Source organism: Mytilus galloprovincialis, chromosome 5 (assembly GCF_965363235.1).
Source record: "Mytilus galloprovincialis chromosome 5, xbMytGall1.hap1.1, whole genome shotgun sequence".
NCBI lineage: Eukaryota > Metazoa > Mollusca > Bivalvia > Mytilida > Mytilidae > Mytilus > Mytilus galloprovincialis.
This window is the reverse complement of record NC_134842.1, coordinates 83,207,831-83,233,377: the sequence shown is the minus strand read 5'-3', so window position 1 is coordinate 83,233,377 and position 25,547 is coordinate 83,207,831. Positions and strand designations below refer to the sequence as shown.

The following is a 25,547-nucleotide window of genomic DNA, read 5'->3' as shown; positions in this document are numbered from 1 at the left end:
CGGAAAAATTCAGGGCAGATAGATATTGACTTGATTAACAATTTAACTTCTTGTCAGATTTGCTCTAGATGCTTTGGTTTCATAGTTATAAGCAAAAAACTGCATTTTACCCCTTTGTTCTATTTTTAGCCGTGGCGGCCATCTTGGTTGAATGGCCAGGTCATCGGACACATTTTTCAAACTAGATACCCCAAAGATGATTGTGGCCTAGTAGTTTCAGTGGAGATTTTGTAAAAGATTACTTAGATTTATGAAAAATGGTTAAAGATTGACTATAAAGAGCAATAACTCCTAAAGGGGTCAACTGACCATTTTGGTCATGTTGACTTATTTGTAGATCTTACTTTGCTGAACATTATTGCTGTTTACAATTTATCTCTATCTATAATAATATTCAAGATAATAACCAAAAACAGCAAAATTTCCTCAAAATTACCAATTCAGGGGCAGCAACCAACAACCGATTGACCGATTCATCTGAAAATTTCAGGGCAGATAGATCTTGACCTGATAAACATTTTTACCCCATGTCAGATTTGCTCTAAATGCTTTGGTTTTTGAGTTATAAGCCAAAAACTGCATTTTACCCCTATGTTCTATTTTTAGCCGTGGCGGCCATCTTGGTTGGTTGACCGGGTCACGCCACACATTTTTTAAACAAGATACCCCAATGATGATTGTGGCCAAGTTTGGTTTGATTTGGCCCAGTAGTTTCAGAGGAGAAGATTTTTGTAAAAGTTAACGACGACGGACGACGACGGACGACGGACGCCAAGTGATGAGAAAAGCTCACTTGGCCCTTCGGGCCAGGTGAGCTAAAAACGATACTCGTTATTATGTCAATATATAATTGTAATATAATTATATTAATGGAAAACTTCTAGTATTGTTTTACTGTGAATTCTGCTCGTTGTTGTTATTGGCGTTCTAATTCTTCTCCCATACAAGATTGTCTATAGTCTGGGGATTTCTGTTATTTTTTGCTACAAATTTTTTTTCCAAATCCCATGTTAGGATCAATGTAAAAGGTTGAAAATTTCATATCTGAATATTTTTTTCATTATCTGGAAACTTTTAAGTTACTTTTGACGACGGATCTTGATTGTTTCTGTGGGGCTTCTTTCTCATGGATATGGATCACTCACAGGAAAAAAATGGAAAATTGTTGAAACTAATTTGACTTTTATGTCATGTATGTATAGCATAGTCCGAATTATATTCTTAAAAGAATTTAAATTCACAAACTTGTTATTTTGCACCAAACATTGTTGTGACATGCCTTTTTAAAATATGATTGAAAACTGTAAATGTTTAAGTAAAATACTATTTGCATTTGCTGACCAACATTGATAAAAAAAAATTGCAATGAACAGTATACTTCTGACAGATATTTGGTTCTCCTTGAAAAATACTGGGTCATAACATATCTTAATTACAATCCCGAGTAATCTGAATATATTTATTCAGAAATGCACAATATATGTGTATAAATCTACATACGACTGCAAGAAAAAAAATTAAAAAAATGGTCGTATATTGCTATCACGTCGTCGTCGTCAGCGTCGCCGAAGACAGATGTTTTCTGGATAATAACATGAATAACTTGTGTTTAAGTAAATAGAAATCAATCAAATTTTAACACAAGGTTTATAACCACTAAAGAAAGGTTGGGATTGATTTGGGGTGGGGGGGGTGGGGGTTATGGTCTTAACTGTTTAGGAATTAGGAGCCAAAAAGGGGGTCGAAATAAACATTTTTGTAGTTTCCAGTCATTAAGTGTATGAATCTCTCTGAAATTATACCAGAAGTTTCCAAACTACAAAAGGGATGGTTATGATTTGCTCGGAGGGGTAGGTGGGGGAGGTGTTATGGCTCAAACCGTTTAGCAATTAGAGGCAAAAAAGAGGGAAAAACAAGGGTTTCTTGGTTAATGGTCAATTAAGACAATTTGAAACCAGTGTGAGGAAGGTAATCCAAATATATTAAGGTAATCCAGACATGTTTGATTACCTCCCTTACACTGCTTTAAAATTATGTGTAAAGATTTTTTTTTCCCATATCAGATTTCAGAAATTAAAAAGAAAAAAAGAGGAGGATACATTTTTCTTTTCTTGAGGTTGGGGTCAGTATGCAACAGCATAGTATATTGCACAAAACAACAAAAAAAGGAGGGTATTTTTTTAATTTTTCGAGGGGGTGGGGCAATTTGCAACAGTGTAGTGCAAAAGCAAAACATTTAGTATAAATTCAAAATATATAACCAATTTTTAGTTCTTTGACTACAGTTATTCTGTGTCAGAAACCTATTATGTGTCAAATATTTCAGTACATTCCAAATTCAGACCTGAATCAAGCGTGAATAGTGTGTCCATTTTTGTCCAAACGGTTCAGGGTTTGGCCTCTGCGGTCGTATCCAACTGCGTTCGGCGAAGCACTTTAATAAAGACTTAAATATAATTTTATAGACATATTTTAAAAGTTGTGAATATGGTGAAACTGATCCTCAAAATAAGTTTAAACTGCCCTGGTGTGGAATAAATTTGTGTTAAATTGATCATACTTCTTAATTTACTTATTTCAATCAGTTTTAAATAGTGTATACTGCCTTAATGATAACATATATAATAATAACTGTTGAAATTTGTTTGCTGGGCATTAATTTACCATAATTTACCAATTATGGATTCGGTAATTTCCGCTAAAAAACAAAGTTTATACATCAATCTCATCATACAACAAAAAACGTATAATGTTGTGATCACTTCATATAATGTTGTGATCACTTCATATAATGTTGTGAGCACTTCATATAATGTTGTGAGCACTTCATATAATGTTGTGATCACTTCATATAATGTTGTGACCACTGCATATAATGTTTGGACCACTGGGTATAATGTTGTGAGCACTTAATATAATGTTGTTAGCACTTAATATAATGTTGTGAGCACTGCATATAATGGTGTGAGCACTGCATATAATGGTGTGAGCACTGCATATAATGTTGTGAGCACTGCATATAATGTTGTGAGCACTTAATATTATGTTGTGAGCACTTTATATAATGTTGTGAGCACTGCATATAATGATGTGAGCACTGCATATAATGATGTGAGCACTGCATATAATGTTGTGAGCACTTAATATTATGTTGTGAGCACTTTATATAATGTTGTGAGCACTGCATATAATGATGTGAGCACTGCATATAATGATGTGAGCACTGCATATAATGTTGTGAGCACTTAATATAATGTTGTGAGCACTTAATATAATGTTGTGAGCACTTTATATAATGTTGTGAGCACTGCATATAATGGTGTGAGCACTGCATATAATGGTGTGAGCACTGCATATAATGTTGTGAGCACTGAATATAATTCTGATCATTAACATAAGGCAGTCATGGCGTTCCATAATAAATTATACAGGTCAAACATATCTCAGTGTTTTTTTTAACTTTTTTAAAGGAAGACTCTGAAACCAGTGTAAAAGGACAGTTTTCTCCATCAGCAGTATATAAATTTGATATTTTTTCTTTATTTTACACAAAATATTAGTTTTACATGAAAATAAATGTTTAGCTGGTCAGTAATATTGTCAACTTCAGGTCCAAATATTTTGTTTGTCATAAGGTAGATAACTCTGATAAATTTTCAGCTTAAACAAGGAAAAGATAGTTTTAAAGACTACATGATCTTTTATTCAACATCGAGAAATATTACAGTATTTTAAGGATTTTGCACAGGCAAAAAATTCATCATTTTTTTTTCATGAAGGAATAAAGGAATAGAGTATATACCCACACACTGCTTGACATCACTGACTTTAAAGTTCTCACTTGGTACCCTGAAAATACAAAATATACAATGACAAATGTATTTATATTATCAACTGTCAAATTTTAATGTCAGATTAAAAGAAAGTTGTATATGTTAATGCCTTATATTGGTCAAGTTGTGTTGTTGGGTGGCCAACTAACTCTTTTACAAGTCAATATACATTAACAATTAGACCTTGGTTTTCTCTTCTGAATTATTTCACACTTTTTCATACCATTTCTTTTTATACCTTATAACATATGATACAGTATGGGTTTTGTTAATTGTTGAAGGTCGTAAAGTGACCTGTAATTTTTATCTTTGTCCTGTGATCTAGCATAAATTTGATGGATAGTTGCCCAATTTGCATATCGTCGCTGTTATGCAAAAACCTCGTATCTCAACATTTTGCGGAAATCTTTTTATCGATTATTTAGAATTAAATATGTATGTTCCCCTATATGCGAAAATATCTGACCTTCTAACCAATCATCAACCCGAATTCTGACATGTGACGAAAAAGTGTAGTCGGATTGGTGAGACATTTTGTTGTGCAAAAATATCGTATCTCAAAAGAAAAAAATTTTGCACGGCAGCTGACATTATTACAGGTACAGTTTTATCAATTTTAGGTTCTCAAAGCTAATATATTAGCTTAAAAATAATGAAAATACAATATAGGTGCAGAAATTTTTGCTCGTCTTGGTAATTGATTGGTTAGAAGATCAGATATTTTCGCATACAGCGGAACATACATATTAAATTCTAAATAATCGAAAAAAGATTTCAGATTTTACTGCCTGGTGTAAAATTATCAAAACCTTAGATACGAGGTTTTTGCATAACAGCGACGATATATATATATGTGTGTATTTATACCTACCGTAAACCTAGACCACTCTTTTCATGGAAAACAATTGGTGTCTCTAACCCATGTTCTTGTAGATACTTTACAGTAAAATCTGAAATAAAAGATAGATTGCATCCACTATCCACCAAGTTTATACTTATCTGTTCAAAGTATCTACATAAGTTCCAACCTTCTGCTTTTCAAAACAACAAGACTTGCTTTTATTTTTATTAATATTTTTTTTTTCATTTACTTACCTAGTTCCTCATTACACAATTTGATTATTGTTTTTTTTAGTGGATTTAATTTGATATCCTCAGTTACTTAATTGTGTCATGGCAAACCTAGGTTACATATCCCTTTAGGGCTCGCCACAACCAGACTGGAAATATCATTTGTTGGACTTGTTAATGTATGTGCAAGGATGTGAATTAAGTTTGTTAACCACACTGAAAACTAAACTTCTATTGTTGGAATTTTTACATAATTTTTGTTTCATATTGTGGATTTAATTTCTAATTCTCACCATTTACAAACACCTTTCTGAACTATAACACATTTTTGTACTTTGTAGATTTTATTGACAACAAACATGACAAACAAATTTTGGAAAAAGGTGCTTTGTTGTCAGTGTAATAATTTATTGTTATCAAGCTCAAACCATGGAAGTATTATATTGACAGGAACTCCAACGAAAAATTAGCACATTCGCACCCCACTGATTTCTTTAGGAAAATAAAAGATTCCGACTCAGTATGTCAAGTATGTGATAACTCCTTTGTGGAGTATCTGCGATGCCGCCCTCGCGTGTGTAGTTTACAGAAACTGATCTTATCACGTGATCTGTTATCGAGGGTCTAATCTACCTACCAATGTAAATAAACACGGAAACTCCCGTGGCTAATTGCGAATCGCTACATGAATAACGACACCTGTTTCTATTCAATAATTAAAGACTACAGCTGAAACAATCTTAAAAATCGGTCCATATTTAACAGAATAACAAAAGAAAAATAACTGTATTTGGAAAGAAGATAAGATTATTTTTAGTTTTGTCTAATATGTTTTTATCACTAGAACTAAGAAATCGGAAAATATCGGATTGTGCAGATTACATGACTCTGAAGTAGAGTGTTTGCAGAAAATAATTTGATGTCCGTGTAGTGTGCCTGATGGCGCCTGATAACTCAAATTTTAAGTTAAAGATTGTAAATTTTAATCGAGTGTAACACAAATATTAATAGTTTCTCGATCATAAAATGTAACTTAACATATTTATAGAAATTGTTTTAAGCACTAAGAGGTGGATAATTATACGCCCGTGATTGTCTCTAGTATGTATCAAGTTAAAGCACAGATTACATGTACACCTTTTTTTTTAAATTCAACCTGGTCCGAGATTGCTCTGGCGTCTGACGGATTTGCTTTGGGAAATTTATAAAATTTTCTTTTTGTTGAAATGAATGAAACATTTGACACCGGACTTTCAGTAAACAATTCAACAAGTGATTTGTTAGCAGTAAACCTCAATTATACATGCAGATTACAACTATTTGTTTCCTTACACAAGACATTTATTATAATTCAATATAAAAATAGGAAGATGATTGCCAATTAGACTACTCTCCACCAGAGATCAAATGAAACAGAAGTTTTCAACTATAGGTCACCTTACAGCCTTAAACATATTTTAGCAAATCCATTTCATATATGAAAAAAATTCTATTGGCCTGATTATGCACAAAACAAATAACAGAGAAACAAATAAGCGAATATAAAGAATAAATAGATATTTGCGATTGAAAATGATGTCCATGCAAACGATTAATTATGGTTTTTTTTCTGGATCATATGGCATCTGTTTGAAATTAATCAGTTAGTTGTCAGTAATGATTTTGTTTCACATTGGTAGCGCAAAAGGGGGATGGTTAATTTTTTACTACAACTGAATCAAATGAAGAATAGCATTACTTTTTTTTCAGTAAACTGATATGGCGGAACTGTGGTGGAAAAATTTTGTTTTGCAGTCGGGTCCTTCACACGGAATCATCTTTTCTATTGAACATGTTTCAGATTACAAAAGCAACAAAACTCTTCAATTTCTTCTCCGATAAATTTTTCAAATTCTTCATCATCAAAATCGTGCATGTCCATATTGATTAGTGAAATATTTGTAAATGTTGATAGTTTATTAACTTAGAAAACCTAAAAACTATAAATTGTCAACTGTCAAATATTGGCATGGTCGTTAAATGTCATATCCTTGACATTTATGTATACATCCGGTTACTTCGGTAAATTCCGTAATTACGAGTATCCCGAAAACGTCGTTGAACCCATGCATCGATACAACTAATTGAAAGATGTCAAATTAATTAACAGATACTTAACGATTTTGCGGCATCGCACTATAAACGGTTGAAGTCGGTTTGTTGGAGTTCCTGTCAATATAATACTTCCATGCTCAAACATAGCATCTCCTTAATATGTCTTTTGATTGAGTTAAGCCGTTTCAATTGATATTTCATAATGTGTCTTTCTATGTTGTAATGCTACACTTAGTCTATTATTTCAGATAAGGGTGAGTGTTTGGTACCATTAAAACATTAAACCCAATTGCAATTGTTTGCACCTGCCCTTAGTCAGGAATCTGATGTTCAATTGCTGTGGTTGTAAATGTGGTTCTTAAGTGTTTCTTGTTTCTCGTTTTTTACATAGATTAAACCATTGTTTTTCACATTTGAATGGTTTTACACTAGTAATTTTTAATTATTAGCTTGCTCTTTTTGTTGTGCTGGAACCGTACTTTGACCTATAATGAATTACTTTTATTAATTGTGACTTGGATGGAGAATTGTCTCATTGGCACTCATACTATATCGTCTTGTATCTATAGCATCTCCTGCACAAACCACATCTAGAATGAAACCCAACAAGAATGAAACAAGGGGATACAACTCATGAACAAGTCATGACCACTTGGTTGCAATGAGAGTTACCTCCCCTTGTACATACTTTGTTCTCCATACAGTATACTAACCTTCCCCTTTCAATATTTTGACAAATTCTTTGTTGTATTTTGTGGATTTAAGTTTTTCCTCCACACTGTATGTTCTTTTCCCTTCAATTTCATCATCGTCAATACCTTCCTCTGAATAAATCTTCTTTTCTTTCACTCTCTGGAAAAAGAGAAAAATATTATTAAAGATTACTGTTGAAAATCTTCAGATTTCTAGTTTTTATCTCTGTCAAAGGGAGATAAATATCTCTGTCAAAGGGAGATAAATATCTCTGTCAAAGGGAGATAAATACATAATACTAAAAAGACAATTCTGAACAACTTCCTTAACATGTATGATGTGTAGTGACAATGTTTTGCTTTAAAAATCTTTTTTTCTTTTTCTTTTGTTTTCATGACGGTTTACAAAACATTATTTAACAGTGACTTACTTGTACCACCCATGACACAATTTTTTTTGTCCAGAACATGAATGAAATGTTTGCCACTGAACATTAAGCAACCAAAAATCCAACAATTAATCAGATTTTTTTAACTGAAACTTTCCCACAGCATCAAAATTTCTCTGTCATTAATGTATACAGCATTGCATTATTTTAAAGAAGTAAATGTCTGTTTACTTTGCTCAGCTATTATTTCCAATTACAATATCTTTAGGGTGAATGTGCATGAGACAAAGAGTCATGGAGGTAGGAATAAAAGAAGATCTCTTGAAAAAAAATACTTGAGTTAAATTAAGAAATGCACAATTTAACTTTAAAAAAAACAAAAACAAGGTAAGATAAGTAAAGTACAGTATAATTTATGATGACTTGGTAAGCACTAAGATAATCATTCCTTTTCCTTTCTTATCTACCTTAAATTATATATATATATATATATATATTTGTATTATATATTTCCGGTTATATACGAGGTCACCTACATATGTATATGATCCTAAATATTGGGTTTGATTAAAAAATCAAGAAATAAAACAACATGAACTAGGGGCAGTGTGCTTTGATAAAATAAGATAAGATATTTTATTGGTCTAAAATAAAAAATTACAGGATTGATACCAAGACAAAACGCCTGATACACGTTGGTTATACACAAACATACAAACATATATATCTGATCACATTTATAAACATTGTACATATATGAGGAGTCGGTACATGTACCACAAACTTATTTAGTACTCAATATTTTAGCATTTCTAGAATTGTACATGTCGATGCTTTGAGAGTGTCAAAGAAAATCATCTTTGTATCAAATTTTACTGAGCTCCATCACCAGCTACTTGTTTATATATATGGTTTTAAAAAATTATCTTGTCATTTCATAATTGATTATTTCATATCAGTCATATTCCCGAGGCTGCATATAACATGGTAACACGTTTTGTTCACAATTTATGTTAATAACGTAAAATTAAGAGATTATGTGACATTGTACCAAGGATTTGAATGGTAGTTACAAATCCTTGATCGTACATACAAGTTGCAATTTCTCGAAGAAAGCTCAGTTATGTAAATTATCTGTTTATATTTGAAAACATGTTTTGATCAAATTTAAATGTTTACATATTACATGTACATATTTATCTTTAAAATGTAGGTCAAATACTCAGAGTCAAAATCACGATCCATAAAAGGGTCAATATTGAAATCAACAACAATATGATTTTAAAATCAAACCTTTGAGCCCTCTGTAACTGTAGTTTCATTAAACATCTTTTACACCCTCAAAAATTCCAATATCGCTTATTCAATATTTAGTCTTTGTGCCATATTTATAAGACTGAAATATGTACGATACATGATTTATACACCAGATTTCGGTAGATAGTTTGCATGTATTTGTACTGTATGCGCACACCATGTGCAGTAATGCACATTCAGCATGCACTGTGCAATTTGTTTACGTCTAATGTGTATTAAATGGTGACCTAATTTAATGTACACAGGTAATACACAATAAATCAATACGTTATGTGTATTCAAGCATACTCTTTCGCGGTTTGTGTATTCGAAACTACACATTAATTTCACAAATCACCAATATCAAGAATAGAAATCCAATAGTTTGTTATTAAGTAGATTCCCTTATTCGACAGCAGGGTCAATCTAATCACAAAAATATATGAATTAAAAATATACCATTTATCTATTTAAAAATATGCCTTAAAATAGAGCAGATATATTATATTTGTAAATAAATATTTACCAAATATATTCACAATAAATGAGAGCAGAAAAGGAAAGTTTATTCACTCCATCTTGGGCATATGTTGGGAGAGAGAAGGCTTTCATAGATTTAGAAAAAAGGCATTGTTTTAAAATGAAAACGATTTAAATGTAAGTAAACATTTTATATATAAAACTGAAGAAGATGTGGTATGATTGAGACCAACATGACACAGAAATTAATAACTTTAAGTCACCGTACAGCCTTCAACAATGAATATTGTATTATAGGGTAAGCAAGTTCATAGACTTTTAAGTTGACAACACTCATATTCAAACATATATCATTTTTTATTATACAAATAATTCAAAATAACAGTATAACAATGTAGTACGGTTTACACATTTCGAGCCCCCCAAAAAATCTACATTTTTCAAGCAGTTGAGAAATGTAAAATATAATTATGGTAAATGTTCAATCAATGTAATTCGGCAAATATGTAAACAGAAGCCCAAACAAAATGTATTTATAGCAACAAAATGTTTTCTTGCGATCATAAACTGAAATGGCTCAAAAAAAATAAACAAACCTGAAAAATTATTTTAGATGACAATAAATAATTCAGTATTATTTAGATGTTCCTGCTGTATATAAAGTAAAACTATGTTTATGCAGTTGTATATATTTTTTTTTTATTTTGTGTGTAGTTTTTTAGACAGTATTCTTTTTCCTTATATCACTGAACAATACAGAAATTTAATGTTTTCCGTGTGTTCCTTCAATACCAAAATATCATTGTGGACATTGCTTAAAAACATGTATCGTAATGTTAAAAAAATCACTGAGAAAACGATAATTGGTAAATTTATGCAATTGTGCCTTTGAATATTATATATTTTCTCTACACAGCTGAAATTGGTGAACATCAATATGTTCTTTTTAATGTAACGATATCAATTTCCAAAGAACAGTAACAAACACCAACAAACAGTCTTGCAATTGCTAGAGGATTTTATGGATTCTTACAAGTTGAAAACCGATTTCCTTGATAAATTTTTTCATACTCGGGCCATTGCCTATGGGTCTATCTTTCAGCTTATTGCATTGTATTGTATAAAATTGTTTGATGGTATTGCTTGACCCTTATGGGTCAGTGTAATTTTGCAATAAAAAAATAAAGTATCAAAGATTCGAGTACACGTGTGCTGTTTATATCTGCTTATAAATTAATGTTCTGTCTGAAATTTTAAAAATCTTCATTGAAAGACCAAAGTGTACTTTAATGTTCTATGAGAGTATATCGGGTTAAAATCTTCCTGAACAGGTTATTATATCATTGGCGATTCCAGTCCGCGGGTTTTCCAGTTTTTTTTGTTTTTTTTTTTAAGTGAACGTTACATAGCGTTCCGATGGTCGAAATCCCTTTTCAATTAAAATGGCTTGATCCGCGCCTGCAAATTATAAACGCATGAAACATGCCAAAGACTATACTTTAAGATATTTTGGCAAAATTTGTGTTGAATAATATATATATTTTCCCCAAGATGTGTAACAAAACAAAAATTATATTGGACATATTTGAGGAAAAGCTATAGATAGTCTTCCGGATGCCAATTTATTCATTCTTGGTGGAGATGTCCGCCGATGCAAATTTGACAAAAAAATATGACGTTTGCAACGCCTACAAATTATAAATAGCAATTTATGCATACCGCTGAATAAATTATTGATTTTATAAATATATCAAAGATATGCAAAATTGTGAAAAAGTATTCCAACTATGATATAGACAGTTTAACATTCAATTTTCAATAGGATCTGACAACTTTTCAGCGAGAGCAACAACACAGAAAAATGTAATATCTGAATATCGTTTTTAAAAACTGATGGTATCCTACTAGAAACTCGTATATTCAAGAAGTATCTATAAATCGATTCCCAAAAGTAGATACACGAGACATATATTTTTGTAGCAATGACCTTGGGTTCGCCCTTGGTCCTGTTCATCATTTTGATTTAAACAGGGATACCGGAGTAATGTTCAACTGTTGCGAAGTCATCAGCCTGGGATCATGGCTGAATGAAGCGATGAGGTTGGGCCAAAATCCAAGCATACGGTGTCGGGAGAAAGTCTTAGCTTGACTTTAGTTTTAATCGATGTGAAGTGATCAAGATGCTTTAAATATATATAGGAAGATGTGGTATGAGTGCCAATGAGACAACTCTCCGTCCAAGTAACAATTTATAAAAAGTAAACCATTATAGGTCAAGGTACGGCCTTCAACACGCAGCCTTGACTCACACTGAACAGCAAGCTATATAAAGGGCCCCAACAAATAACTAGTGTAAGGACATTCAAACGTGGAAACGAACGGTCTAATCTATACAAAAAACGAGAAACAAAGAAACAGTTAAAGTGTTGTTATTTTTACTTGGCTATATATAATGTAAATATTCAATTTTAAAATTCACTAAAGGGATGCATAAACAATGGAAACTGGATAGAGGAATTTCTTCGAAAGCACACCAAATTAAAGCAAAAAGCTCCGAGACCTACTTGTTTTTATTTAAAACAAAAACTCAATCCAAAATATTCAACCTTGTATTTTTAAAAAGGCGAGAAAACACGGAAGTGGTAATCAAAAGTAATGGCCAAAGAAAAACTGAACGCAAGTTTAATGAATATACTTTTAAAAAATCGTGAAGGTTACTGGCCAGATCCTAAATCATTGTTTTTTGTCATTTTTATTCTTATTGTTGATAGAATTTAGTCCCTAATTATTTCTATAATGTGATGCATATGATGTCGACATTATATATCTATAAAATGGCTTATATATGTACCATTTATAAGCATTTACAATCCAATTAAATTTCAAAAATTCATATTGTACGCCAAAAATCACATATAATGCCGTAATACATTCAATTTTCATAAAAAAAATATTCATTAATACTACATTCAGTGAACTGCTTGGCCGACCTTAGGTTTTACCAGTATACAAATATTTATGTGGTCATGGTGTTCAGTATAAAATCTTGTACATCTTTTGTATTGTATGATACGGGTTTGTAATTATATTAAGTCGAAAGCTTATCGGTTTATTATTTTTAAATCTAGAAAAAAAAAGTGCAGAGAATATATTCAATTTATGCACGTACGAGCCATAAAATGTATTGTACCCTATAAGATGGAAGCTGCATTACGAAAAAGTTCCCTCTTGTAACCTATGCATGTGTATGCCTGGTAATTGTTTTTGACAATTATAAGAGATTTTTAATTTTAACTAAACTAAGTCTCCTGAATTCGGTTTATTCACGGGGTTAAAATTAGAAAGCTGATTATTAGAGTTTAATTGATTAAATGCAATACATACTTAAAAAATATACGTCTCAATTCTTTTCTTATATTTATATATACCCCCAGGAACATACTTATTGACGGGTCCAAGACACAGGCGCTTCAACTTCAACTTGCAGTGGCGGATCCAGAACTTTTCCTAAAGAGGGGGATGGGGGGCGCTGACTGACCTGACCCCCCCCCCCGGATCCGCCTATGGCTTGGGTATATGATACAGATATATTTTTTTTAATTTTTTGTTGTTGATTAAAATATTTAATTTTCTATATTTATAATACATATCAATCAATTCTGTGCATGTCTCAACTAGTTTCGAGTGATTTCAACGACTCAGAGAAAATACCAAATTTTACTATCCATACTAGGAAAGTAAAATTGGGTATTAATTTTCTCTGAAACGTTGAAATCACTCGAAACTAGGTGAGGCATGCACAGAAGAGAGAGATATGTATCATAAATATAGAAAATGGAATATTTTAATCAACAAATAATAAACATTTGTTTTATCTTTATCATATATACCCAAGCGCCTGTGGTCCCAGATTCCCATAAAATAAAATAAAATTTGTTATGGTCTGTATGATAAAGATTCCGATTGAAGACAATTTTGATACGAAAAAAATTATGTGCATGTTATTTAATGACATTCATAAACGAACTAAATTATTTCGCATCTGGAACACAAATCAGTGGCGGATCCATAGGAAAAAAGGGGTGTCCGGGTGTTGGAAACTCCTCTTTTTCTTGACAATCAATGCATTAAATTTGAATAGGGAAATATGGTTGGAAACCCCTCCCTTTTTCCTGGGTTGGGACCCCCTTTTAAAAATTGCTAGATCCGCCCTGCATTTAATTCGGACAGAATGGTTGGTTAAAAATAATTTCCATATTATTCACTTTTGCATAAACGATAAAAAAAAATTGCACGAATCTTTCAAGATTATAGCTTGGGGCTACCTTTAAGCATTTATAGTTTTGATAGGAATAGAATTCTACGATTGTAACACAATTGATATGATTTTTTTTAGAGTAATCAATATAGATTATCCGATATGTAGATGCTTTCAAGACTGCTCTTCCCAAAAGTAACTGGACGATAACATCAGTTCATACTTAGTGTGGAGGCACAGAAATGCCATGCATACATCGGATTTAAAAAAATAAAACTGTTCTTTATTCACTTTTTATATAGTTACCGACTTACTCCTTGTCTTACTGTTGAAAAGAAACATAAGTGAACCACACAAAGTATCTATCCAAATATATTCGATTATTTCGCCGTGATATTTTTGTTAGCTCAGTGATATTGTTGGCTTTTTTCAAAACTACCGCTATTATTGGGAAAATATGCGTCGTTTTTATCAAATTTGGAAATTTATAATAAACCATAAATTTGAGAGGAACTTCTTTGCAGACCCCTTTTAAGAAGTAAACCCTCATTTGAAATAAGACCCCTTATTGTCAGTGATGATACACAAAAAGACCATCAAATATATATGCACATATAGGCATGAAAAATGTTTAAATGAGTGTTTTTCAGTTTGTATTCATGCACAATTACTACTGAGACTGCACTGTTTGGGGAAATAATTTTAAGCCATTTTTTTTTTTCAAATTGGGAATCTTCTCCAGGGGAAAAAGAAAAAGCCTTTATTTTCCGGTAATTTAAGGCAAACAATATCATTGTAGCTTACTATCGGTTCAATGATACTCTAGCTGTTGTCCTATATTTCTGAAAATATATTAAAACTTAACTGATGGAATCGAAGGGCAGTTTTAATAAAATGTTTTTTCTTTCATAGACAACGTTACTTACCTTTAATTTCATGTAGTCACCATCCTGATTTCTAAGGATGAAGACATCTCTGTGCGAACTTTATATACGTTTGCTCGAAAGTTTTTGTCTCACTTTGAGCGACATTTATTTCTATGGCTGACAAAGGTTCCATCAAATCTGTATCTCACCTGACCCCGCGGGTAAATCATTTTCTAATGATGAGCCATATACGCAGAACTATATGTTTCAACAAGAATGTGTCTATAGTACATAGATGCCCCACTCGCACTATCATTTTCTATGTTAAGTGGACGGCGGAATTGGGGGTCAAAACTCTAATTTGCCATTACAATTTGAAAGATCATATTATTAGGAACATTTGTACTAAGTTTCAAGTTGATTGGAAATCAACTTCACCCAAAACAACCTTCAATAAAAACTGTAACCTGCAGCAAGACAGACTGATGAACGAACAGACGGACGGACGAACGGACGAACGGATACACATACTAAACATTCTATCGTAGGTGGGGCATAAAAAACAGTTTTTTAATGCCATGAAAACTAGATTGAATGTTGGTTTCCCCTACACAGAAAAATTTTAAAGGGTTTGCAGGCGGGAAAACTGTTTTGCGAAAAATCAGGCACATCAAGTTTTGTTCTACAGAGAATTTGCACATACAGTTTCGCTCTACCGAGAATGTGCGCATAGGGGCTTGGCTCTACAGAGAATTTGCACATACAGTTTCGCTCTACTGAGAATGTGCGCATAAAGCTTGGCTCTACAGAGAATTTGCACATACAGCTTGGCTCCATATGTACAGAGAATTATAATTCTTAAACCATTGAGAAGAAACTCTTGAGCAAAAACAAGTTGTACATTCTTATCTGACTCATATAAAAACTAAAACCAAATTTCAGAAATCTTTGTAATGTTGTTCCTGAGAAAGCTGCGTTGAAACACATTTATTGGACGGATGGACAGACTGGCGGATAAATGGATGGAATATCGATCTTCTAACTTAAATTTTCCTGGGTAAGTTCACTGACCTTAGACGAGCATGAGAAAATAAAACAGACAATGACATTTTTTTCTTTAAATTTGTTGGGGTTGATAAGAAGTCATATCGAAACCGATTCCTTTACTTCTATGCAACTGAAGAAAATGGTAGAAAAAGTAGTGTCATAAAAAGTCAAATCGAAACCGAGTCCTCTACTCTGCTATGATACTGGAGAAAATGGTAGAGCACACCAAGTCGAGTCCAGTAAGGTTTAATCATCTTTACATTAGTATTGAAATTGTAATTCAATTTAATAATTTTTACACCAATTATCTAATATGTTACGTATACTATGAGCTTGCTTTTCGAGTAATTTCGAGCATTCTTGAACATAAATATAGTGAATATGTTTAGTGAATATATTTTAGTTTTTTCGGTTGTGATAGTATTTGGTGTTTTTGTACTTTTAAAACATTGGTAGTGATGGCCGATCTTTGGTCGTCTATGTTGATTTTTTTCAAACTTGTCTAAGGTAAGGAACAACCTTTAGACAATGATTGCAAAATTATACAGACATGGGTCTATATTTCTGAAGACCGTATTAATTGAACTCTTCATTGATCTCATGGTTGAGTCTTTTTTTTAATTTCTGATTCTTTGAATTGTAACCCACAGGTTATTCAATTAATTGTTTTGACCTCGAGATCATGCAAGGTCAATGTCATATATTGGTGGTCAATGTCATATATTGGTGGTCAATGTCATATATTGGGGTCAATGTCATATATTGGGGGTCAATGTCATATATTGGGGGTCAATGTCATATATTGGTGGTCAATGTCATATATTGGTGGTCAATGTCATATATTGGGGTCAATGTCATATATTGGTGGTCAATGTCATATATTGGTGGTCAATGTCATATATTGGGGTCAATGTCATATATTAGTGGTCAATGTCATATATTGAGGTTAATGTCATATATTGGTGGTCAATGTCATATATTGGTGGTCAATGTCATATATTGGGGTCAATGTCATATATTGGTGGCCAATGTCATATATTGGGGGTCAATGTCATATAATATTGGTGGTCAATGTCATATATTGGGGGTCAATGTCATATATTGGGGTCAATGTCATATATTAGTGGTCAATGTCATATATTGGCGCATGGTCAATGCCATATTTTAGTCCGTGGTATGCGACACAAGTCTTATATATATGTTAGTCCCGTAACAGGTCGAATATCAGTATTCTACATTAAAAGATAGTAGAGTTATAACCCATGCTAACCTGGCTGACAGGTCAAATTAATAATTCGATTAAGTCAGTGAGAATATAATTTGATAATGGAGTCAAATCTTGCATGTCGTGGTACAGTCAATGCGAAATATCAAATCTATGTAAAAAAGAATTCTGGTCTGGGCACAATTGTATCTAAATATTATTAATAAACAGGGAATGTGTCCATGGGACACAGCTGGTGTCCCCGTTTGCGAATAAGGTTATAAGGGGACATACCTCAAGAACGGTATAATCATGTTGTGCTACCCAAATTTTAACTTAATATTGATTTGTGGTAATAAGCATTGTGTATAAGATTCACTATATTAGGTTGAGGAAAACTTTGTTCGAGATGAAACGAAAAATTCAGCAATTTACCATTTGTAAAGGGTCACTCTAGAACGGTTAAAGTGACACCACCAAAATTGAAACTTGATGTGTGTTTGTGGTAATAAGTATTGAGTACAAGGTTGAAATTCATAACATTTGGTTAAGGTAGCAATACACAGTTAGAAGTTTAGTTTCGCATTATGGCCATGGTGATTTTTTTAAATATGAAAGTTTTTGTACAATAAAATTGATTTTTAGATAGTTGAAAGATAATATAGCCTTCTAAGTGGGTTTATATGAACATTTAGATTGTTTTTAGAATGTTTTATAGGCCATTTGTCTATTTGACAGTCCGTATTTTCAGAAATTATTGTCGTGTTTATCAACCAATATTTGACGCTCGATCTTTTCAATTCAATTTTATGGAAAAACAAGCTAAAATGCATATGATATTTTTTTTACCCGTTGATAGATGAATTTGTAAAGTTTCAGGAAAGGTATCACTCTAATTGATTGAAATTTTCCTTTGGACCAAATTTTGGAGACTTTTGTGACATGTTCACCCCCCTTTTTTTGGCAATATTTTGTATCAATTAAATGCAGATTGTAGCCGTGGTTACGCCAAAAAGAAATTGTATTTCACAATTATAACTATTGGAAATTAAATCTATGGAAGATTCTCTTTCTATAAATATACACATGCATAACACAAATATTTAGCCTTACTTGTTAGAAAGGAAGGAAAAGAGGGTGTTTAAAAATTATGAGTGTCAATTCATTTTAAGTTTTTTTCCTAACTGTGTATTACTACCTAAGGCAAACGAACGAAACGATAGTAAACTAAAAATCAGCAATTTTTCGTTTTGTAAAGGGGCATTACTCTAGAAAGATAAAAGTAACGCCAACAGATTCAATCTTGATTCGTGTTTGGTGGTAATAAGCACTGTGTATAAGATTCATAACAGAATGGAACCCAATATCCGGACGTACGGACGGAAGTGTAGACGAGGGTTTTACTTAATGGCCAACCCCCCACCCCCACAAAATATATTTGACCGTGCGGTCAAAAGTCAAGGTATAGTGACGGTATTGACAATTCTATAATGACCATCCCAAACATAAATAAAACTGTCAAGAGATAAGAAAGATATCTCACAGAAGGTATGAGAGGAAGAAGAAAACTGAAGTGTAAAACACTTTAAAACAGTATGTGTTAATAGTCAAGTCAGATGTTCATACAGTTAATATGTCAAGGTCCTTACGATTCGTGTTCTATCATATTCATCTTTTAGAGCCTATTAACGATAAGTCGATTTCTTAAATTTGAGTTCGTCTTCATTTCACATTAGTCATCATACGGTCAAAATCTATCCTTTTCACGATCCATGAACCTACATGTACGATAAAAATCGTTTATTTTTTTTATTATTTTTACAGGTGATTTGATCATGAACTTTAAATTCTATATTTTTTTTGTGTTCTACGAAATAGCCTAAGAAAAATGGGGGGAAAGTAAATGATAAAGTGGTTGAATCATTTTATTAAATTAAGGGACATAGCAGCCCTTGATTCCCTTTCATTCTGCCCGGATCCAGGGGGCTGTCCGGGGGTTGGACCCCCCTTTTTTGGACGACCAATGGATTTGAATTGGGACATGTGGTTGGAACCCCTCCTTTGTACTGGGTTGGGAACCCTCCTCCCCCCTTTTTTAAATGGCTGGATCTGCCCGGACTTTCAAATGATTGCATTTAGCAAACTATCACGAGTCTTTGGCATCAATAAAAGATGTAGAGTCGTAACATTTCCGTCAATCCATTCCCGCACCAAAAAAAAAAATGCATTTTCAGAACACAATACTGTAAATTCAGAAATTATTGCGTGCATTTATTATTGCGATTTTTTCATTTAAGACTTAAATGCGAATTTAATTTTTACGATTTAATAAATTCTGTTAATTCATATAAAATATTTCAAAATGCGAGTTTTAAATATTGCGTTTACAACTCTGTCGCAGTTTTCCCAATAATAAAAACCTCGCAATAATTTCTGAATTTACAGAAGATTGATCTGCAAGGTTGGTAGGTAGGGCGGGACATTTGGTCAGCCTCTATAGAACGCAGGGATTTAGGGCGGGACATTAGGTCAGCCGCTTGAAAACGCAGGCATGTTGGAAGGCGATATTGAACGATTTTCTTGCAACAGGCAGCATGTTAAGCGTGGCCCGCTTAATATTACTACACGAATCATCAGATGAACGTCCACATTCAAACTGTACGTGATTGTGTATTTAAACATCCCGCACAGCTAAACGGACGCCCCACTTCAGTAAGAATTAGAGGAACGGGAGATGACCAAAGGGCAAAGCATGACCATATATTGCTATACCCCATGCAGTCGACCTTTGGTTCGAAATAGGAAGTAGTTTTAATATCATAAACAAATAAAACGAAATGGTGAAGATGAGCAAGTAGCTAATAATGATGCAAAAGGTTAATGCTGTACGTGATTTGTGTATTTAAACATCCCGCACAGCTAAACGGACGCCCCACTTCAGTAATAATTAGAGGAACGGAAGATGACCAAAGGATGACCATATTGCTATTTCCTATTCACTCCTTAGGTCAAAAATAGGAAGTAGTTTTAATATCATAAAACAAATAAAACGAGTTGGTGAAGATGTGCAAGTTCTTATCATGATGCAAAAGGTTAACGCTGGCCTTAACCATGACCATGCACAAATATATAATATTGACAAACATACAATGGACATGCATTGTTACCCCAAGCGTGTAGTCGGGCTTAGTTCAAGCTATTGTTTAATCTACATGGTACAAATGCATTCGCTATGCTTAAATAGTCCCATGGTTCACTATGCTGAAATAGTCCGACTGAAAGCCGGTGCCAGGACATTAAATAAATAAATTAGAAGCAGTTTAGGAAACATGCCCCCCTTCCTCTCCATATTTGAAAAAAATAAATTATTAACGATTTTTTTTTCATTTTCTTCAAGAATTTCAACCTATTCTAAGATGCAAAATGTGTTCTTGTTCTATATATATAATTCTTGCAATCTGAGTAATGAAGTTTATACGTGCTGTCCCCTGTTATATTGTATAGGCAGCACACCAACATGCTTTTACTTTTACAGGACTTTTTGTGGAGTAAAATAGTACGAATGTCATGGTTTCGTCTTATTTTTCAGTAACTTTTATACTTTTATAATATATGATATATTTTAATTTCTTTTTACAATATCGTATTGTTAAGTGAATGTCTCCCCGCACCCATTCATGCATGTCTTTATGACTGGCGACGAGCCTCGAGGAGTAAAATTATGAAAATGTAATAAGATTGAAAAACATTGGCATCGGCACTTGCATGCATGCATTTGTTACTCAAAGTATATTGTCCGTCATAGTCCGAGCTATTTTTGTTCTGAGGGAATTAACGACAATTTAACTTCAAGGGGGTTATGATATTTTTCAAAAGAATATATTCTGATCCGTTATTTGATAAAAAAAAAAATCTAATCAAGCAAATGACAAAAAAAAAAATTCTGAATCCAGATTGACCGCATACCTTATATATATTAATTTAGTGTTAAATTAAAAAAAAAATTGATTGATAACGAAAAAAAAAAGATTGATTGATAACGTTGAAAAACTAAATAATAATGTTTTGACTCATAAATCATTATCCTCTATTTGAAGTTAAATGGTTGCCCCTTATCTACATGCGCCAGGGGTATAAAAATCCCCTCCCCCTATTTTTTTGCTTTTGGATTGTTAAGAATTTTGTAAAATTTGTCTTTCACATTTCAGCTTATTTCCCTTATTTCATGCTTTCTGTCCCCCCCCCCCTTATTCAATGTGGGTCTCATTGGGGTCTAAGCGTGACACGGAATTGACGATTTTTTGTAAGCGCGACAGATGAAAGTCAAATTATTGTACCGTGCAAACGGGAAATGAAGTCTAGCGGGACCCGGGAAATTACGAAAAATTGAGAACTACTTACGTACATAGTGTAAGCGGGATACGGAAATCTAAAAAAAAACATTAAGCGGGATCCGGGATCAGAACCTCCCCCACCCCCTCTCCCATCATGAGACCCCCTTCAATCTAACAATAAATATATATTCATTGTAGGAGTAGAGGACAACGAAATACCATAGAACTTATAGGACCTCCACGACGGTTATTCTAGTTTTTCAGTTAATCTTATTTTTCATGAACATGAGTAAAAATACCCGTGAATTCAATTAAAATTTCAAAATTGACATATACTTGCAGTAAATAATTGTAACATGTTACACCTATACACATCGGACTGGAAACATAATGGAAACAAGTGATTAAATATTTCATCATATTGTAAAAAAATTTAAGGGGTACTGTAAATCCATGGAGTTTCTTTCATTCTACTCGGATTTACTGGTCTGTTATCAAATTATTATACATTCAGCAAAAATATATGCATTGCAGTCTGCCGAAAACTGTTTTTACGGGTTTGTATGACCGAAGAAGAAATTTGACTTTTTGAAATATATTATCAACTAAAAAATATTAACTTTTCCGTCTGACCGATAGATTTTTGTCTAACATTTTTTCGGTAAGACATAGTTTGGGATACACTGCATTGACGTGTCGGACTAAAAATTCTCCCAAGTCATAGCAAGTGAACAGTTCGGTCAATCACTAACCATAGCCCCACAAAAAAAGAAAATGGTCTTAACCATTGCTTAATATTATAAATAAATAAAACGATTTTATAAAAGGCAACGAGGCGTAAGATATTTCCATTTGTACATCATACAAAGGTTAAGCTACCAGGAAAATGTAATAATATTGATATACTGCATTGTTATACTCAGAGTACACAGTCCGTCAAAGTCGGTCAATTTCAATCAACATTGGAACAACATATATATATATGCTGAATAACTCTGAGACGAAGCATGCACAATAATCTTATAATTACAAGCAGTTTTTGACATGGGCATGGACGCCTCATAAATTTATTGTATACAGTTTTTTACTAATTTCACTTTAATATTTTAACTTATTTTTTTCTTATTTTGTGTGTTCTTTCAACACGTGTATAAACCGGTTATTGCAAGATTGTAAAGATAAGAACCAATTAGCGCCTGTAGGTAGGGGCATAAAGGCCATCCATATTCGAAATCAGGAAAAATTATGGGCTGGGGCACATGTACGTGTTTCCCTATATACAAATTAATTCGATAAACGACTTTCGGAGGTCAAAAAGTAATCAGTATAGAAAATTAAACTCCAGGGTGAGTTGGGAAAAAAAACTTATGAAATCTGGATTATCTGAAAGAATCGTTTATTTTCGTAATAATATCAAACTAGTTTTACATGTTTTAGTTAAAAAGTAAGCAACACTCAAAATTCGAGTCTCTGAGACAAAAATAAAGACATATTTTCATTTTGGTCAGTACAAAATGATGCATCCTAATCGAAAAGTTTTTACTATGCTCAAGTACAAGAGATATCAACCAACACATGATAAATTAATGATGATTTCCGATGAGACAAATATATCAATTCAGAACCAACGACCAAATCCAGGTTACTGTAAGGCCTACGACGATAAGCATAAAACATCCTGTCGCAAAATTTTGTGCTACTTTTTTTTTTAGGTTATTTTGCTTTGTACAATGTGTTCCTGCTCATAAACAATACAAGCATATACACGTATAATGGAAACAGTTAACCGATACCACCCCTTTACTTTTCAGAATATTAAAAAAAAAATGTTTTGGTCCGACAAATGGTTAACATTGTGAACGAATACAATAACACATTTATCAATCCATGAACAATTACTTGCACTTAAAATGTACAAGAATACCTACCCCATCACACAAAATTTGTAAATATTTTTTAATCCAAACAAATACGACCTGTTCTCTGTTTCAAACAAATTTCTACTGTAAACTGCACATAAGGCAACCATTGTAAATTTATTTCCTGCAACTCTGTTTACTTATATCGAAAGACCTTTTACCATGATTGCTGAGATTTACTCACTAATTCGTCATCATTTATACTTACCAGCTACTTTCCCAACAAATTGCGTTTTTTACTCAAATAAAATACAAAAAATACATACACATCTTCACTACATGACCAAACAAACAGATTATATACATATAACTAATAAAATACACTGGGAAAATCGTGACATAAACTCTCTAAGTATTGTTTCTATTTCCAAACGAATCTTACTTCAATATAATGATTATTCTAGGGAAATTTGGTACATTTTTTGTAAACCCTCCCTCTAAAAATCTACCGTTTTTTCGCCATCAATGACTGAAAAATTGCACGTAGGCAGTCAAACTATAAGACAGCTCTTCAGAAATTGCTTCAAAATCATTTTCGTTTACTATCAAGAGCCTGTATTTGAAATTGTAAAACTTTTCTAACAGATTATTAGTTCAAATGGTTTTTACAAAACCGAAATACGCGCAAGATAATCCTCAAATATCTAGTTTTTTTCATCACTTGAGTTGAAATCACTCTAAATCCTTTGTCTTGGCGACTGTATAAAAAATAACTTAATAACTGATATTTGTATTAAATTCTCAGTAAAAACTGGTTGAAAACTTTGAAAATATACTGTTGTAAGTAACCGAAAAGATAAAAATACGAAGTTGCTTAGAAAAACTGATTTATTCATAGTTTTTCGGATTGAAATCGTGAATTTTTCTTTATGGTCAATATTTCCACGTGGGTATCGCAGGAAAAAGTTGATTTTTTACCTTTTCATGCGAATAAAATTTCGTAAAAAGTATATAGAAAGTAAGACAATTTATTCATAGAACTTTTAAGAGTAAAATATAATGAAAATAGGACGTCTTTGAACATTTTATTCTTTTGTTCTTATGTCAAGTTTTCACCCGCTCTGCAGTAAAGAGCTCAAAATGGCTGCTCGTAGTCACATTGCAATAAGTCCTAAATTCATGAATAAAACTTCCAACCTACCAAAATACGGCATTCGTCACTTTGGTCATTCATCTTGCAAATTGCACATTTAGTTTTTTAGGGAAGTATATCCAGATACAGAGAAATGGGGGATTCCTTACACTAAGCGATATTGCCGGAGACAAAGTAGTGACGTCACGGCGAATTAAAAATAAAAACATTTATCACGTGACAGATGCCCTTGAGGTCATCCAATTATTGATCGACTTTGTCAGTTTGTTTATATTATAAAAGATGTACTACGTTCCGTATCCGCTCCCTTTTATAAATAAACTGGTGAATTTTAAACCCTTGATTTCGTAGTGTAATGAGGTGGGTTTTGTCAAAAAAAATTAAAAAAATACGATAGAAAGAAAAAATGATATACAAGGAAGTACAATTTTAAACTCTAACGACACAGTGTCACGGAATAGAAGTTCCTTCATAATATAAGTTCCAAAAGGAAAAAAATACTCTGGAATAATTTTATTACAGGAATAAATATTACAGTATATGTTACTAACGGAATAAATAATATAGAATATTTGTTCCAACAGGAAAAGATATTATGACAATTTTATAACAAAGTTTCCTTTGGAACTTCTGCTAGGCGGAGCAAATATACGTTGACAACAGGACAGTGTAGAAAACTGTCAAATAAACAATATTAATTTAAACAGGTCTTCTGCTAAAGATATCATGAGTCATTCTTTCAACCTTTCCAAACCAGCTGGTATTTTTTTTTTATCAATGAATCATTAAAATTTGTCTTTATATATCAACTGAAAGAGGCACACATAGTACCCAGTTTAGGCACCCCGAGAGGTGGGCAACAGTAAGGTTTGAAGTTAAATTAGAATTGAGACAGGTATTACTTTGTTACAATCATTATCTCGGACTTTTAATTTTGTCATCTTTTTACTACAAGTGGTTTCTTTTAAGGG

General features: G+C 32.6%; 1 protein-coding gene across 2 annotated transcripts in view; it reads right to left on the bottom strand.

The window, feature by feature from the left end:
* LOC143076536 (lysine-specific demethylase 2A-like) overlaps window positions 1-24,775 on the bottom strand; it is a 66,668-nt gene extending 41,893 nt beyond the window's left edge. The window contains exons 1-4 of one of the 2 annotated variants that reach the window (XM_076252361.1): window positions 24,625-24,775; window positions 7,712-7,850; window positions 4,705-4,783; window positions 3,803-3,849 (exon numbers count right to left, since the gene is read on the bottom strand). In XM_076252361.1, the coding sequence (XP_076108476.1) occupies window positions 3,803-3,849; window positions 4,705-4,783; window positions 7,712-7,850; window positions 24,625-24,657 (298 nt within the window). In that variant the 5' untranslated portion in view covers window positions 24,658-24,775. Of the gene's footprint in view, window positions 1-3,802; window positions 3,850-4,704; window positions 4,784-7,711; window positions 7,851-9,372; window positions 9,646-24,624 lie in introns of those variants that run through there. The other variant, XM_076252360.1, reaches the window with a different exon arrangement.
* Window positions 24,776-25,547: the final 772 nt, after the last annotated feature.